Consider the following 13474-nt stretch of genomic DNA (forward strand, 5'->3'; position numbering starts at 1 on the left):
CAAGCATTAAAAAATGTGAAATACCCATTTCATGGGTGCTATTATTCACGCTTTTCTCTTCAACATGAAAATTAGTACACCACCAAAATGAATATGTTTACAGTACTAGGAAGAAGGTATATACTGGAATTATTTGGATTCTGGGAAATTAGTATTTGACTTGCTTTTTCTGTAGGGTGTAGCCATGTAGCCTTTTCTGTGGGGTGTAGCCATGTAGCCTTTTCTGTAGGGTGTAGCCATGTAGCCTTTTCTGTGGTGTGTAGCCATGTAGCCTTTTCTTTAGGGTGTAGCCATGTAGCCTTTTCTGTGGGGTGTAGCCAAGTGTGCATGGCTTTGGATTGTTTGTTTCCATGCTTGTGTTATGTTACTACCGTAATCTATCTCTTAGACTCTCATTTCCTAAGAACCAAAGAAGTTCAAGATTGAAATACATGTATTAGCAATACCTTGTCCCAGGAAGATTTAAATTAAGCCACATCATAGGTTTGTTGGTAATATGAGGCAGGTGTAACCTGTAATAGGACGTAGTTGAATATTTTGATATTTTAAAGACAATGAGATAATGCCTTTTACAGTTTTACATCAACTAGGATTATTTTTTTCATAATGTAAGAAAACTTCAAGATGTGAAGACAAGAGCTATAATCATTTATTGTTGTTAAAGAAGCAAAACTGAGAAAAAAAATCCTTGCTTTGTATGATCTTTGGTATTACTAGTTGACTTCCTGTCAGACTGAAATCAGGCTTTCAGTGCTTCTAAGGTCAAAGGTTAAATTTGCATTGATAACCATTATGAGGACTTCATCTTCTATTAATTACTAGACTGTTGTTGTGTAAAAATGACTAAATTTGTTGTCTTCATTTTCATACCTGAAACATTTTATAGCTTTAGCCTTATTGTCTCTTATTTTTTTCAGAATTGCTGAAGAAAAACAGAAGTTAGCAAAAACAGCTTCAGAGCTGAAAGTAAGCATTACATATGTTATATAAAGAGAGATATGATGAAAGAATATGTTCAATGGTATTACCTAAAAACCAGGGTGTAACTACATGTATCACTCCATTTTCATGGGAAAAATCTAACACAACAACATGAACCACTTTATCAGAGAACAACCCTGGCACAAATACATCTACAACTTTGTTCTCCCGGAAAACCTTGGCATAACTCATGTACCACATGTTACCATGGAAAAATCCTGGTGTAACTCATGTACCACATGTTACCATGGAAAAACCCTGGCGTAACTCATGTACCACATGTTACCATGGAAAAACCCTGGCATAACTACATTTACCACACTGATTTCACAGAAAAACCCTGGGGTGAATGTATCTGATAGAAAATAATGAAAATTCTAGTTTAAACTTGAGGATGGGTTAAAATCAATGGGATAAAATTCCACAAATTTGTGAAATTGTGATAAACCATAACAATTGATATCCTGAAGCAAAACAGATTTCACAGTATTTTAATATACTATTATCCTACTTAATTTTATAACTTTCTTAGAATCTTGATAGGTCTATCGTTTCATTGTTTATAAGAAGATGTTGCTGATAATTTGAACAGAGCCATGGGTATGAGACATAAAGTAACTGATCAAAGATTGATACTGGATCACAATGATGGTTGTATAGATATGTTAAAGAGCTATAGATGCTGACTGTTGTCATTATGTACAATACCCTGATTGTTTCTGTTTCAGAGAAGTGCCAATGTTGCCAAAATAGAACAACTAGTCAAACAATCAATGAACCAAACTGACCAAATGAAAGGGAGACAAGACAGAGCTGATGTTCATTTTATTAGGCCTAAAAGGTAAGATACAGACAGAGAGCTGAATATACATGTTGTAATTTTAATAAGACCTTATTAAAGGTATGATACAGACAGACAGGCATTACAAATCTGTTGTTATAATATGGTGAGAATGGAGCAGGGTTTTTGTGCCTCATTGCCTAGAGTTTATCAGTTCAATGATTTTATTATTATCCTTCATTTAACAGTTGAATTTAATTCTTAGTCAATTTCTAATGAATTTTCAATAAAAATATTACTTCAGTAGGGAGGTTACAATATATGTGGAATTAAAAGCTGACAATGGAGTGTCTGACCCACCAAATTAAGCACCAGTTTGTATTAAGCATGTATCTGTTACATATCATAACGATATTATCTTCTATTGAATAATTCCTCTATGACATACCCATGTAGTATCATTTATTGTTATGTTTATAGTTCTCCACAGCTAGTAGCCTTTAAAGCCAACAGATACAGCGTACGACATGGAGACATGGCAAATAAAATCAACACAGAATTCCGCAGACTTCAGGAAGAGAAAGCATTACTGTTACATGAGGAGTTGGAACATAGAGAAAAGTGAGCTCAGGTTTATCCATGAAAGGATTGAACCATTAAAAAATAGTGATTGGTTATCATAGTCAGCCAGTTATTTGTACAATATATAAAAATATTATATGTGTTCAATACATGTTTCCAGTACAATATGGAGAGTTTATTATTTTCAGTATTGTACACTTAAGTGTTTTATTTATATTAAAATTACCTTATCCATGCCTTCATCATTATGTCCATACAAAGACCATTGCAATTATCTTGACTCCCAATTGATTGATTGATTTTAAATTTGGGTTGTAGATGGGCCATATATTGTAAGCAATTATGGTAGATGCAGCATTTGTTGTATGCAATTTTGATTGCTCTCAGATATATTATGTTGAAATAGTGTTTACCGAGCTGACTAGTAACTTTTTTTTCTTGCACTAAATAAATGACATGGCTAAAACTACTGTTCACTAAACTTTAATGCACTGTTGCGATACTATTTAATATTTGTTCAACGAGAGGGAGTTTCTCATGCTTATCTCATCGAGCAGCTTTGCCGTGAGACAAGATTACCATGAGACAACGAGTTGAAAAAATATTTAGTAATCTGTTTATCGCTGTTCTGCTGAATTGTAAGGTATTAGTTTTCTTTCATTTTCAGTTTTCTTGACCTAAATATTTAAGTTTTATATGCTCTGCCAAAGTTCCTTTCGGGACTATTTTTCAGCGACGTGCTACGTAAGTATGTTGTGCAGCTGTGGTACACATTTTTTTTTTTAAATCGGTTAACTATGATGATCACGTTTAAAATTTGTTAAATAATTTTGGGATTTATTCATTCTAATTGGGTAAGTTACTGTATTTAATCATTTTCCCCTGTAGACTAGAAAATATTGTCACAAATTAGCCATTATTTCATATGCAGTAAACAAACAATTGGTTATTTAGGTCGTTAAATATTCCTACGCTGTTGCTTGTATGCCACACCAGGACATAGAAACTAGCAACTCACTTGACTGGCTTTAGTTTGAAAATTATCGTATAGCAAGATCAAAGGGATTTTAAACAAAATAGCGATAACATATTTTTTGGTTGACAAAAGTGATGTCATATTTGAAATATCTTTTCTTATTAGCTTCTACTGTTACCAGGGTTGTTTCTGCCATTAAAGTTTTTGTATATTTTTGTTCATCCGTTTATCTGTCACACTTCATTTAAAGTAGATTTTCCCCATATGTAATGGTACATAGCTAACTTTATATTTCAGGCAGAGGATGATGATTTGTCAGAACAAATTTATTGCCATTAACAACCAGAGAACAACAAGTTTCCACAAAGCTCTCCGTCAAATGAGAGAGAGAAGTGATAAACTGTTCACCAGGCCCACTGATGAGCAAATGAAAAAGAAACAACAGGAGGAACAGGGAAACTGGTGAGAGTAATCTCCCTTGAAAAATATGCTCCATATATTTTTTCATGTGTCCATCAACCACTCTTCAGTATGGTCATTTCTTTTTTCTTTTAGGAAAATAATTTTTCAATGATTTTTTGAGTGTTCTAAAGATCTTTAATTATTAGATCAACTTTATTTTTGGTTATGAAACTAATCATAATACAATTTAAATAAAAGTGGAGGAGTGTGATAATTCACTAAACAATGATTATTAAACATTTCCAAAAGGTTGACAGACTTGTTAAGAAACATCCCAGAAGACTTGAAGAAACAGTGGCATTACAGACAGATCATTGATAAATTCAACAACCGGTTTGGATCTGTAAGTTATGTGTTCCCATGGCAACCATTATGATATCATTGCTAGAATATATGGTCTATTGTCCTTGTTTATTGTGAGGTCTTGTAAGATATTCATAGATTATCTCCTTTACATATCAATGACAGATTTTATAACAGATAATTATTGATGGAAAACATCAAGTAAAAATGATAATATAATGATGTCAATATTAGGATTAATTCGTTCTTTCAGTTATATAACTAATACATTCTAAGATTACTGGCATTATTTCCAATTTAAAGAAATACACATTAAATCTTAAATTATAGATAAGGTTCCTGTAATAGAAATTCATTCTTGAAAAGAAAAATATTTTTGTCCAGCAGTTTTAGCATTAAGGGGAGATAATCAGTGATGGCCCCCGTGTAATAATTGGTTTGTTGGTGAAAGGTTCTTCAATCTGTAGTATGCCATTATAGGTCATTAGTTAGAGTTTTGTGGTCCATTTGTTGTTCCTGTTGTTTGTTTGATTTTCCAGGTTTTAGAATAGTCTATTCTTTATCCATTAAAATATTATATAGTGAAAGCTGTTTTTACTGAACCCCTTTTGGACTGAGGGATTTGTTTAGTGTACCTTGTTACAGTGCACCCTTGATATATTGCCACCTTTGGAACTGAATTTGGTGATATGCGAGGGTAGCAGTAGATCAAGGAAATATTTATAAAGAAACTATAGTAAATTTGGAAAAGGGACCTTGGATTTGTCTGGTTTACTTTGTTACAGTTCACCCTTGATATATTGCCACCTTTGAAAGAATTAGAAATAGTAGCCTGTTCGCCAGCCTGAGACAGGGCTGGTTAATTTTAGCAAAAATCTATACAGCCCTAGTGTATATATATTGAAAGATTTTGAGTGCCCTGCCTTTGGAACCATATTTTGGTGATATGCGAGGTTGGCAGTAGATTGAGGAAATATTTATAAAGAAACTATAGTATATGTATGTTGTGATAAGTGAGGGGCCACCATTAAAGAGGGATGGTATAAGAAGGGTGCACTGTACATATAAACATATGAAGGGACTTTAGAAATGGCTGGTTTAGACAGGTTTTTTGTTTATTCAGGGTTCTGTTTAGACAAGTTTCACTAAAATAACAAATAATATTCAGTACATGAGGATAGGTGAACTTTTCTATTCTTAAAAGGCACTACTTTAAGAAATACTTCTTTCAAGTGGAGTTTGAAAGTTTTGTCCAACTCCATCAATTTACAAAATCTTGCAGAGACATGCACATTGATAATACTGTAAAGTAGTTTATCTTATGCTCAAATTAAAATGTTTTTGATGTTTTCAGATCCATCTTTTTAAAAATAAATTTTTGATATTGACCCATATTTAATGTCCCATTTTCAAATATCTAATGATACTATGTTGGGTTTTGCATCAGAATTTCAAGAATTGGTTCCATTCCATTCTTGAAGGTTGTCCTGGTAATATTCAAAAATAATTCTTGGCATTTACTCGAAACATTTTCACACTGAATTTGTATTTTAGAAACCTGAATCAACTGGGAGTTTTAAACAACAGAGAGTAAGTGAATGAGTTCAAGCTTCTCAAAGGCTTGGATTTGACAAGAAATAAAATGAATTTGCAATGCCTGCATGCTTCTATACATGACATCGATCAAGGTCAAATTAGGTTCTTGACAAGGGAGGCAATTCTGTTTTCCCTTAAAGGATAAAGGGGATCTTATTATGAATTGTTTATATTTAATACATGTAAATAAATTTTGAACTTTGTAAATTTAATATTTTACCTTATTTTTGAAAGAATATTTTTTTACAAGAAAAACTTTACCTCTGGCTTTTTACAGGGACACTTGGAATTGTTAAAATATAAATTCTACAACTTTGAATACAAATAATAAAACTGAAATAGCCTTTGTCAAAAAATTTTGTCTACAATCCTTTTAGAAAAAGTTTTAGATGAACCTAGTTTGACCCCACTTGAACTGTTAAACCCTAATGTATCTTGATATTACACATGGTTTCTCATTGTGGGTATGGTTAACCTTTCTGTATGTTATACAAGTCTAAATATAGCATTAAAATTCCTTATCAAGATCTTGTCAAAATAAAATTTTAAAAATATTCAAGTCCAGATGACTTATAAATATACCAATAAACACCCAACCAAAAGATGTCTAGATGTCAAATGAAGACCCTAAAATAAGGATGAATCTCTGTGTTGTAGTTGCAGTTCCTCATACAAGCAAGTATTATGAGAGGTTTTTTTCCTTACTCCCTTGAAAATGCCTGAATTACAAGTTTAAAAACATTTCACTAAAGCTACTTGTATTATGCTCAACCGCAGAACAAGCACAGTTTCCTTCAAAATTTTCTATTTATTTTTATATTTTTACCTGAGTAGAGAAATTTTGTTCCTTGTCTTTACAAATCATAGTAGACATTGTGTAGCTTGATGGGTGATTTACGCATTGTAGAGATTTGAGATAGAGATTTTTCATCCCTTTCACTTTCCTAAATCATTAAGATATGAACTTGACTTAGGAGATACCAATACCCAACAGTACGTTAGTCTGAAGCTAGATTTTTGGTAGTTTTATTAAAGCAATAATCATTCATAGTCTCCCGAAGTTATTAGTCTGCTTAAAATGTGTCACAACTCACAGACATTGGTGATAAAACAGCGCAACATTGTCATGCTAGGCGACTTTTCCCATGCTATATTTAGATTTAATACTACCCAACCCCCCTTTTTTCCTGCATGAATGTTCAGATTATAAGTTTGTTTGTACAGCCAAGTCGCAGTTCACAGCGTAGAACTACTGTAGTTCAGGTAAAGGTTGACATGTTTCACATATGATTCACATTTTCACAATTTGATTTCTTTGTGTTTCCCACCATTTCACATTTTATATAAATGTTTTGCTTTGAGTTATTTCCCTTTGAAATAGTAAATGGCCTTCTTGTATCAATGATAAAAGCCATAAATTTAGACACTTTCCAAGAAATATGAAAAAACATGAATTAAAGTGAAAGTAATCTAGTTTTCGGAGTACTATTAATTTTCTTGACTTTTTCTGCCGGACCAAAAATTTTTCCATTACTAAACTAAATCATTAAATAGAATAGTTACCGAAATTGCTAACCCCAAATAAAAGTACATCATATCAAGATGACCATTTACTTTGATTCTTCCCACAGGCCTTGTATTACCTTATGATATGTTGCTTTGAATTTTTGTTAAGATTTTTTATTGTTTTTAGCATAGATTACGAAGTCACATATTTTGTTATTCCTTTCATTCTGGTGAAGTACATTTTTAATTTGATCTTTGGTTATAATCTAGCAGTTAATTTAAAACTTGGTTTGATAAACAAATATAAATGTAGTATGTGGAGAATATATGTACTTTAGAAGGGAATTACAATGGCATGGAAATGTTTCAAAATTAGATACTTTTTTTTGTATGTATAGTTTTTTCAATTCCCATTTTTTATCATTAACCACTTATACAGAATTAAAAATGCATTCTATGTATGTTCTATTAAAATTTCAGAAATGTTAGTTCTTTTTCTGAATGTAAAATTTTATTTTACTTAATTTTCTTAATTCTGCTTCATTTCACTTGAAATTCTAATAACAGGGCACAGTTTTCTTTTTTTATAGTCACGATACACTTAAATTTCTAGAAGTTACTCACTAATAAAAAAATTTAATATTAACTGAGTTCAACCAATTTTATTTTCTTACAATGTGTATATGCAAACAGAAGTATAAAGAACTACAAAATATTATTTACAAATTAATGAAGAAGATTGAAGTTCTTGTATTAATATCAGTTACCAGTATAATTTTACTATGTTAGCAGTTTGCATTTTTTACCAAGTTTTCATTTCTCTGAATCTGTGATGTTTTTTTATGGTTGGTTTGTCTGTTGGATCTCTTTGTATTTAGTTTTAAAAGACACTCAAAGTTGAGAAGTATAACTTTACAGAAGAAAAACAACAATGGCAATCATTTTCTTCTGGGTATTCATCTTTTGTTTATTTTACAGATTGAAGGCTTTGGACAGCAACACAGTAAAATAAAATTCCTAAAAGTTCTTGAAAGACTGCGAGAATGGGAAATCTGTAGTCCTGATATAAGTGCTGCTATTGAGTTTTGTCGTGAGAAAATTGTTAAGATGCCAGTAGAACAATTTGAGGAATGGTTCCAAAGCCATTTTCCTAAAGTAGTTAGACCCCAAACAGCGCCCCCTGTGAAGAAAGATGAGAAAAAGGAAGATAACTCAATCAAGAAACAGAATTCTTCCATGTCTCTGGCAGTGCCTAGACGTGGGGGAAGTGCTTACAAGAAATTAGTGCGACCAATGACAACAGGATGAAGACAAAGTCATCTGTATGCTTATTTTATGACAATGAAATTATTAGTGCTTTAAGCAGCCATTGACAATGACAACAATCTATTGTAACTGCTTGTAAACTGGCCAGGTGCTTGTAACATTTAATATGACTGATAATTACAGTCAAGTAACTTGCATTTATAACCAAAAAGCCTAACTGATATGTTTGACAATGTCTGATTTTGGCCTGGTACAGCAAAGTCATAACAGGATACATAAGTTATATATGCCTTAATATAGATGCCTCTGTAATTTTATACACCATTGGGAAAATTTGGTTAACCATTGTCTGGCCATGTGTCTGTACATGATGGAAAAAGATACCCCAATGTTTTTCTGTGATAAACTTTATATAAATTGTGGCTCCCTTTGGCCATTAAAATTGAGAATTTATGTAGTGTGAGCTAGCTGTGCTGAATATTGCTACCTCTGTCCATGATTATATGCTTCCTAGGATTCTCATATTTTAAAAAAAGTGTTATTTAGTGACTAGTTACACAATGTCATATTGTAAGTGTTTTTTGTCTAGAATTCCCTATATGGTAAACAGTTCCTGGACTAATCCACACAACTATCTAGAATTTTCTGTATTGTGAACAGCTCCTGGTCTAATCCACACAACTATTTGACAAATTGATTACTGATTACTGATTGATTGGTGACAGATCACTGACTAATTGAGGACAAATCACTGATAGATTAGTGACAACTCGGTGACTGATTGGGGACAGATTACTGATTGATCGGTGACTGATCACGGACTTATTGAGGGTCAATCACTAACTGATTGGTGTTGATTACTGACTGATTATGGACCGATCACTAACTGATTGGTGACAGATCTCTGATTGATTGGTGACACATTTGTCTTAAATTTGATATTTTGTAACATATTTGACTTCTTCAGCCTTCATTGTTTTTCAATTGTTCCTAGGTGCTTTCAATCTCAGGTTTTTATCATGATACTAAAAATGTAAAGTATGGAAACAGTAGCTGTAAATACAAGTATACAACAGGGATCTGTAACCTGAACTAAGTTTATTGGCCATCTTTTTTTATTTATTTATTTATTTATTTTTTTGGTTCTGTGATAACTCTCTTAAAATTCATTGAATTGTTTGTGAATTAGTTTTCATTTTTGCTGTTTGTAAGTAATACCTTAGTTTTGCATTATTTTATCTAATAGTCCTTTTTTATATTTACCAAATGCAAGCCATTTTAGCAAGTTTTTCAAAGGGACATAACCCACCACAACATGACAACCTGATTGGCAGTCTCATTGGGGAAAGGAAGACTGGTAAACATTTTTCTTTGAAACTAGAACTATTAACACTTCAGTAAGTAGATAAATGGTTTGAATTAATTATTCAATAGTATCCAAGTGCTTACCATAGCTACAATAAATCAAATATTTGAATTTGAAGTCTACTGCTGTCCATTGCTCCAATTGGACAGTAAACCAGTCTGTTGAGTTGGAGTTATTTCCCTTTGCTCAAAATTAAAAAAAAAAACAGTCAGTCAGGAATATGAAAAAGGTCTATTGATACACAATCAGGATGTCATGTACTGTTTATATTCTGACCATCACCTGATTCATTAGTTGACTTGTTCAACATGTATGTCACATGATCAATCACATGATCTTAGTTATAGTTTGTGTTCAGTCTGTAGTGTTCTTGTTTCCTTCTTTTTATTTCATTTTTTTCTCAGCCCTTAATACTACTGAATAACTATTGTTCCTTGGGTACCAACGTTTGTGGCTTTCTAATGTAAAATTAAAATTACTGATGAAATGTAACATTTCCATTGAAGACTTTAATGCTTTACTGAAGTCTTACTAATAAAAATTCATGGCCAAACAAAATCTTGTCAAACCACAGAAATGACCACACTTCACAATGGTACTGGTACTGTATAGTGGGTAATAATTCATGGTTTTGATTGTTGCCTTATTCATTAGGTGATCAGAAGTTGAAAAAACGAAATTGCTTATGAATTCCTATATATTATTTTACAATTTACAAAGTTGCAAGGTTGGAAAATTTGTGACTGCTTCACTTTAAAACCTTTCCTCATAGAACAAATTGTGAAATTTCACTCCAGCAAATATTACCCATGATATATCATCTCCAGTGTAGTGTACTGTTGTCATGTTCAGCTCTGTGTTCACTTTCCTATTTTTAGCTTGTTTTACTGCTGGAGAATTGCTTGTTATTTTTTCTGGTGTTTTTTTTTATGTTTTTTGAAACACATCATGGTTTTTTCCTGTAACTTTGGTTAGGGTTTTCCTGTAACTTTGGTTAGGGTTTTCCTGTAACTTTGGTTAGAGTTTTTTCCTGTAACTTTGGTTAGGATTTTCCTGTAACTTTGGTTAGGGTTTTTGCTACTTACTTGTAATAATATACTTAGTTAAGTATTTTATGCTGACTTAATTTTGAAAGTGCTGGTCCATTTTTCATACCTATATTAAATTACAGTGATTTTTTATATACCAAGTTACAGGATTGTGACACAATATTATACAGATTTTAGACACAACATTGTACAGTATTAAAATCGATTGGCATTGCATATATTGAGGATCTCAACTTTCTTGTTTAGGTTTACAGAATTAAAAAAATGTATCAATCCATCCGCAACTTTAATTAATTTTCATTGATTACATATAAATTTATTATTATGCTATTATCTTACAATCAATGGGATTTAGTAAGCAACATCTTTGATTTTAATATATTCTGAACCCTGCTATAGTATTATGATATACATAACAGTATGTTATTTTATGTTTTAAGCCAGAACGTATTTTTCTACACTATTTTGAACAGTTCAGCTACTGAACTCCAATCAAAAACATTTTTAAGAACTTTTTTTTTAGGTGAATCTCAGCTGAATCGTTAGTTGTTTTTGTCTTCAGTTTCTTGTTTAGCTTTTCTATTTTTATGTTGGTTTATTTACATATAGTATATGTTTATGTTACTTGTTATTCGTAGTTATGTGTTCATGCTTATTGCTTTATAGTTTTGTATACATGGAGTCGTATAGCTTCTGTTACTAATGCATTTCCATTGTAGAAGGGACAAGATATTAAAAGAGATATAGCTTTTTATGTCTTGTCTCCTGAAAAATGATGTTCTCTGACATTAGCATTGCTTGTAGTTTTCAAGAATGAGGTTCTTCACAAGAACAAATTTTCTTAATCACGAAAATCCAAATATTTTAGATGTTTCAATGTTCAGTATGATTCTCAATGTTTCACATATGGTAAATTTATTGTAAAACACACAAATGTTTTATTACACTATGATGCTTCTGAAGTGATGCTATGCAACATGTTAGTTAATTGTTTGTTGTTTTTTTTTGTTTGTTTTTTTTTATAAAGTAGAGTTACTGCCCCTGACATTAGTTTTTATTACGGGTTTTGGGTTGTTCAATTACTTAAATCGTCAGTGCTATTCATAGTTTGTTTTAAAATTTTTAATAATTCCGTAACTTGACATAATTTTAATGTGGGTATTTATGTAAGTTCAGGTACATGTTGATATAAAACTAAAGCAGAAATTATTTATGTATTTTTTCAAAATTTTGTGAAAGGATTGTAACCATAATACATATAACTCACATGGTTTGTGTTATTGATTAAAGGATTTTCTTGATTCAAAAAAATCAAACACAGTGGTAATTACTTAATGTTCATTACTTTTAAAATTAATTTAAGATAAATCTTGGTTTTATATTAACTTAGATTCTCTTAATCAAAGATAATACCAGTATAAATGGTTGTAAAAATCTTTCTGTGGCATTGGGTAAGTTTTTCCATTATCCTTTAAATGAAATAGTAGTCATTTATTTTTGTTTTTGTTTTTTTTTTGTTAATTATGTGAACTACTACTACATAGCTGATACTTTATATTACTTATCTAATCAGATTTATTCTGTATTTTCTCTGCTGTTTCCCCATTACAGTCAACATCTGATATATGTGAATATTTCTAGTGAATTATTTAACATTTAATCTATTGATTTTGGCCTTCAGAAGTGTAAGTTTGGCCTACTTGAAATATAAATTTGATTTTCTTGAAATGTAGATTTTGCCATCTGACAATGATGTTATAGAAATAAGAGTAGACCAATGTTCTGCTAGAAGTGTAACTCTGTATTACTCTATAGCTTACGATGCTGTTTTTATAGTATTTGTTATAATAAAAAAGACAATGTATTTGTTTACTTGACAATGTGGCAACTGTGATATTATTTGAAATAAATCTATTTTTTACTTTCTGATTTGTTTTTCTTGACATCTTGCTTTTTTATATCATGTATCTAAGGCAATCGGCATGTAGGTTTTTATGTTGTCAGTTTGTACCACAAAGTTTCATCATCTCATAGCTGAGGTATGATGTGTTGTCACCTAAGTAACTTTTAATTCAGTCAAACACAGATTACTTGACATCATTGAGTTTTTGAAATCCATAAAACATTGTAAGCTAAAACCTATAAATTATTCAAGAATGATTTGATTTGTATCTTTTGTATTATTTTCTGTGAGGCAGATAGAAAATGTGTTTGTTTAAGATTTCCCTTCCTACTTTATTTTTTTGGTGCAAACTTGAGAATATTTATGGACATTTTGGCAGAAACCCTAAACAGAAATATTTTCCCTTTTGACCTTTGGAGTAATCTCTGTCATACATTTCTCTGTGTTTTAGAAGTGACATGTTAAATCTACTGTAAAAAACCAAGTATCTTTATCCTACTAAATATTTCTACTGTGAACAACCAAGCATCTTTATCCTACTAAATATTTCTACTGTGAACAACCAAGCATCAACATCCTACTAAATATTTCTACTGTGAACAACCAAGTATCTTTATCCTACTAAATATTTCTACTGTGAACAACCAAGCATCAATATCCTACTAAATGTTTCTACTGTGAACAACCAAGCATCTTTATCCTA

General features: G+C 31.4%; 1 protein-coding gene across 7 annotated transcripts in view; it reads left to right on the forward strand.

The window, feature by feature from the left end:
- Nucleotides 1–12794, forward strand: part of LOC148599074 (uncharacterized) — a 34797-nt gene extending 22003 nt beyond the window's left edge. For 4 of the 7 annotated variants that reach the window (XM_088560712.1, XM_088560710.1, XM_088560709.1 and 1 more), the window contains 7 exons: nt 918–966; nt 1710–1822; nt 2243–2383; nt 3618–3782; nt 4032–4125; nt 6906–6944; nt 8166–12794. In XM_088560712.1, the coding sequence (XP_088416838.1) occupies nt 918–966; nt 1710–1822; nt 2243–2383; nt 3618–3782; nt 4032–4125; nt 6906–6944; nt 8166–8495 (931 nt within the window). In that variant the 3' untranslated portion in view covers nt 8496–12794. Of the gene's footprint in view, nt 1–917; nt 967–1709; nt 1823–2242; nt 2384–3617; nt 3783–4031; nt 4126–5639; nt 5676–6905; nt 6945–8165 lie in introns of all 7 variants that reach the window. The other 3 variants (XM_088560713.1, XM_088560711.1, XM_088560715.1) reach the window with 2 other exon arrangements.
- The last annotated feature ends 680 nt before the right edge of the window (nt 12795–13474 follow it).

This window comes from Perna viridis, chromosome 14 (genome assembly GCF_037379345.1).
Source record: "Perna viridis isolate PV_CMFRI_1.1 ecotype Kerala chromosome 14, ASM3737934v1, whole genome shotgun sequence".
Classification (NCBI taxonomy): domain Eukaryota; kingdom Metazoa; phylum Mollusca; class Bivalvia; order Mytilida; family Mytilidae; genus Perna; species Perna viridis.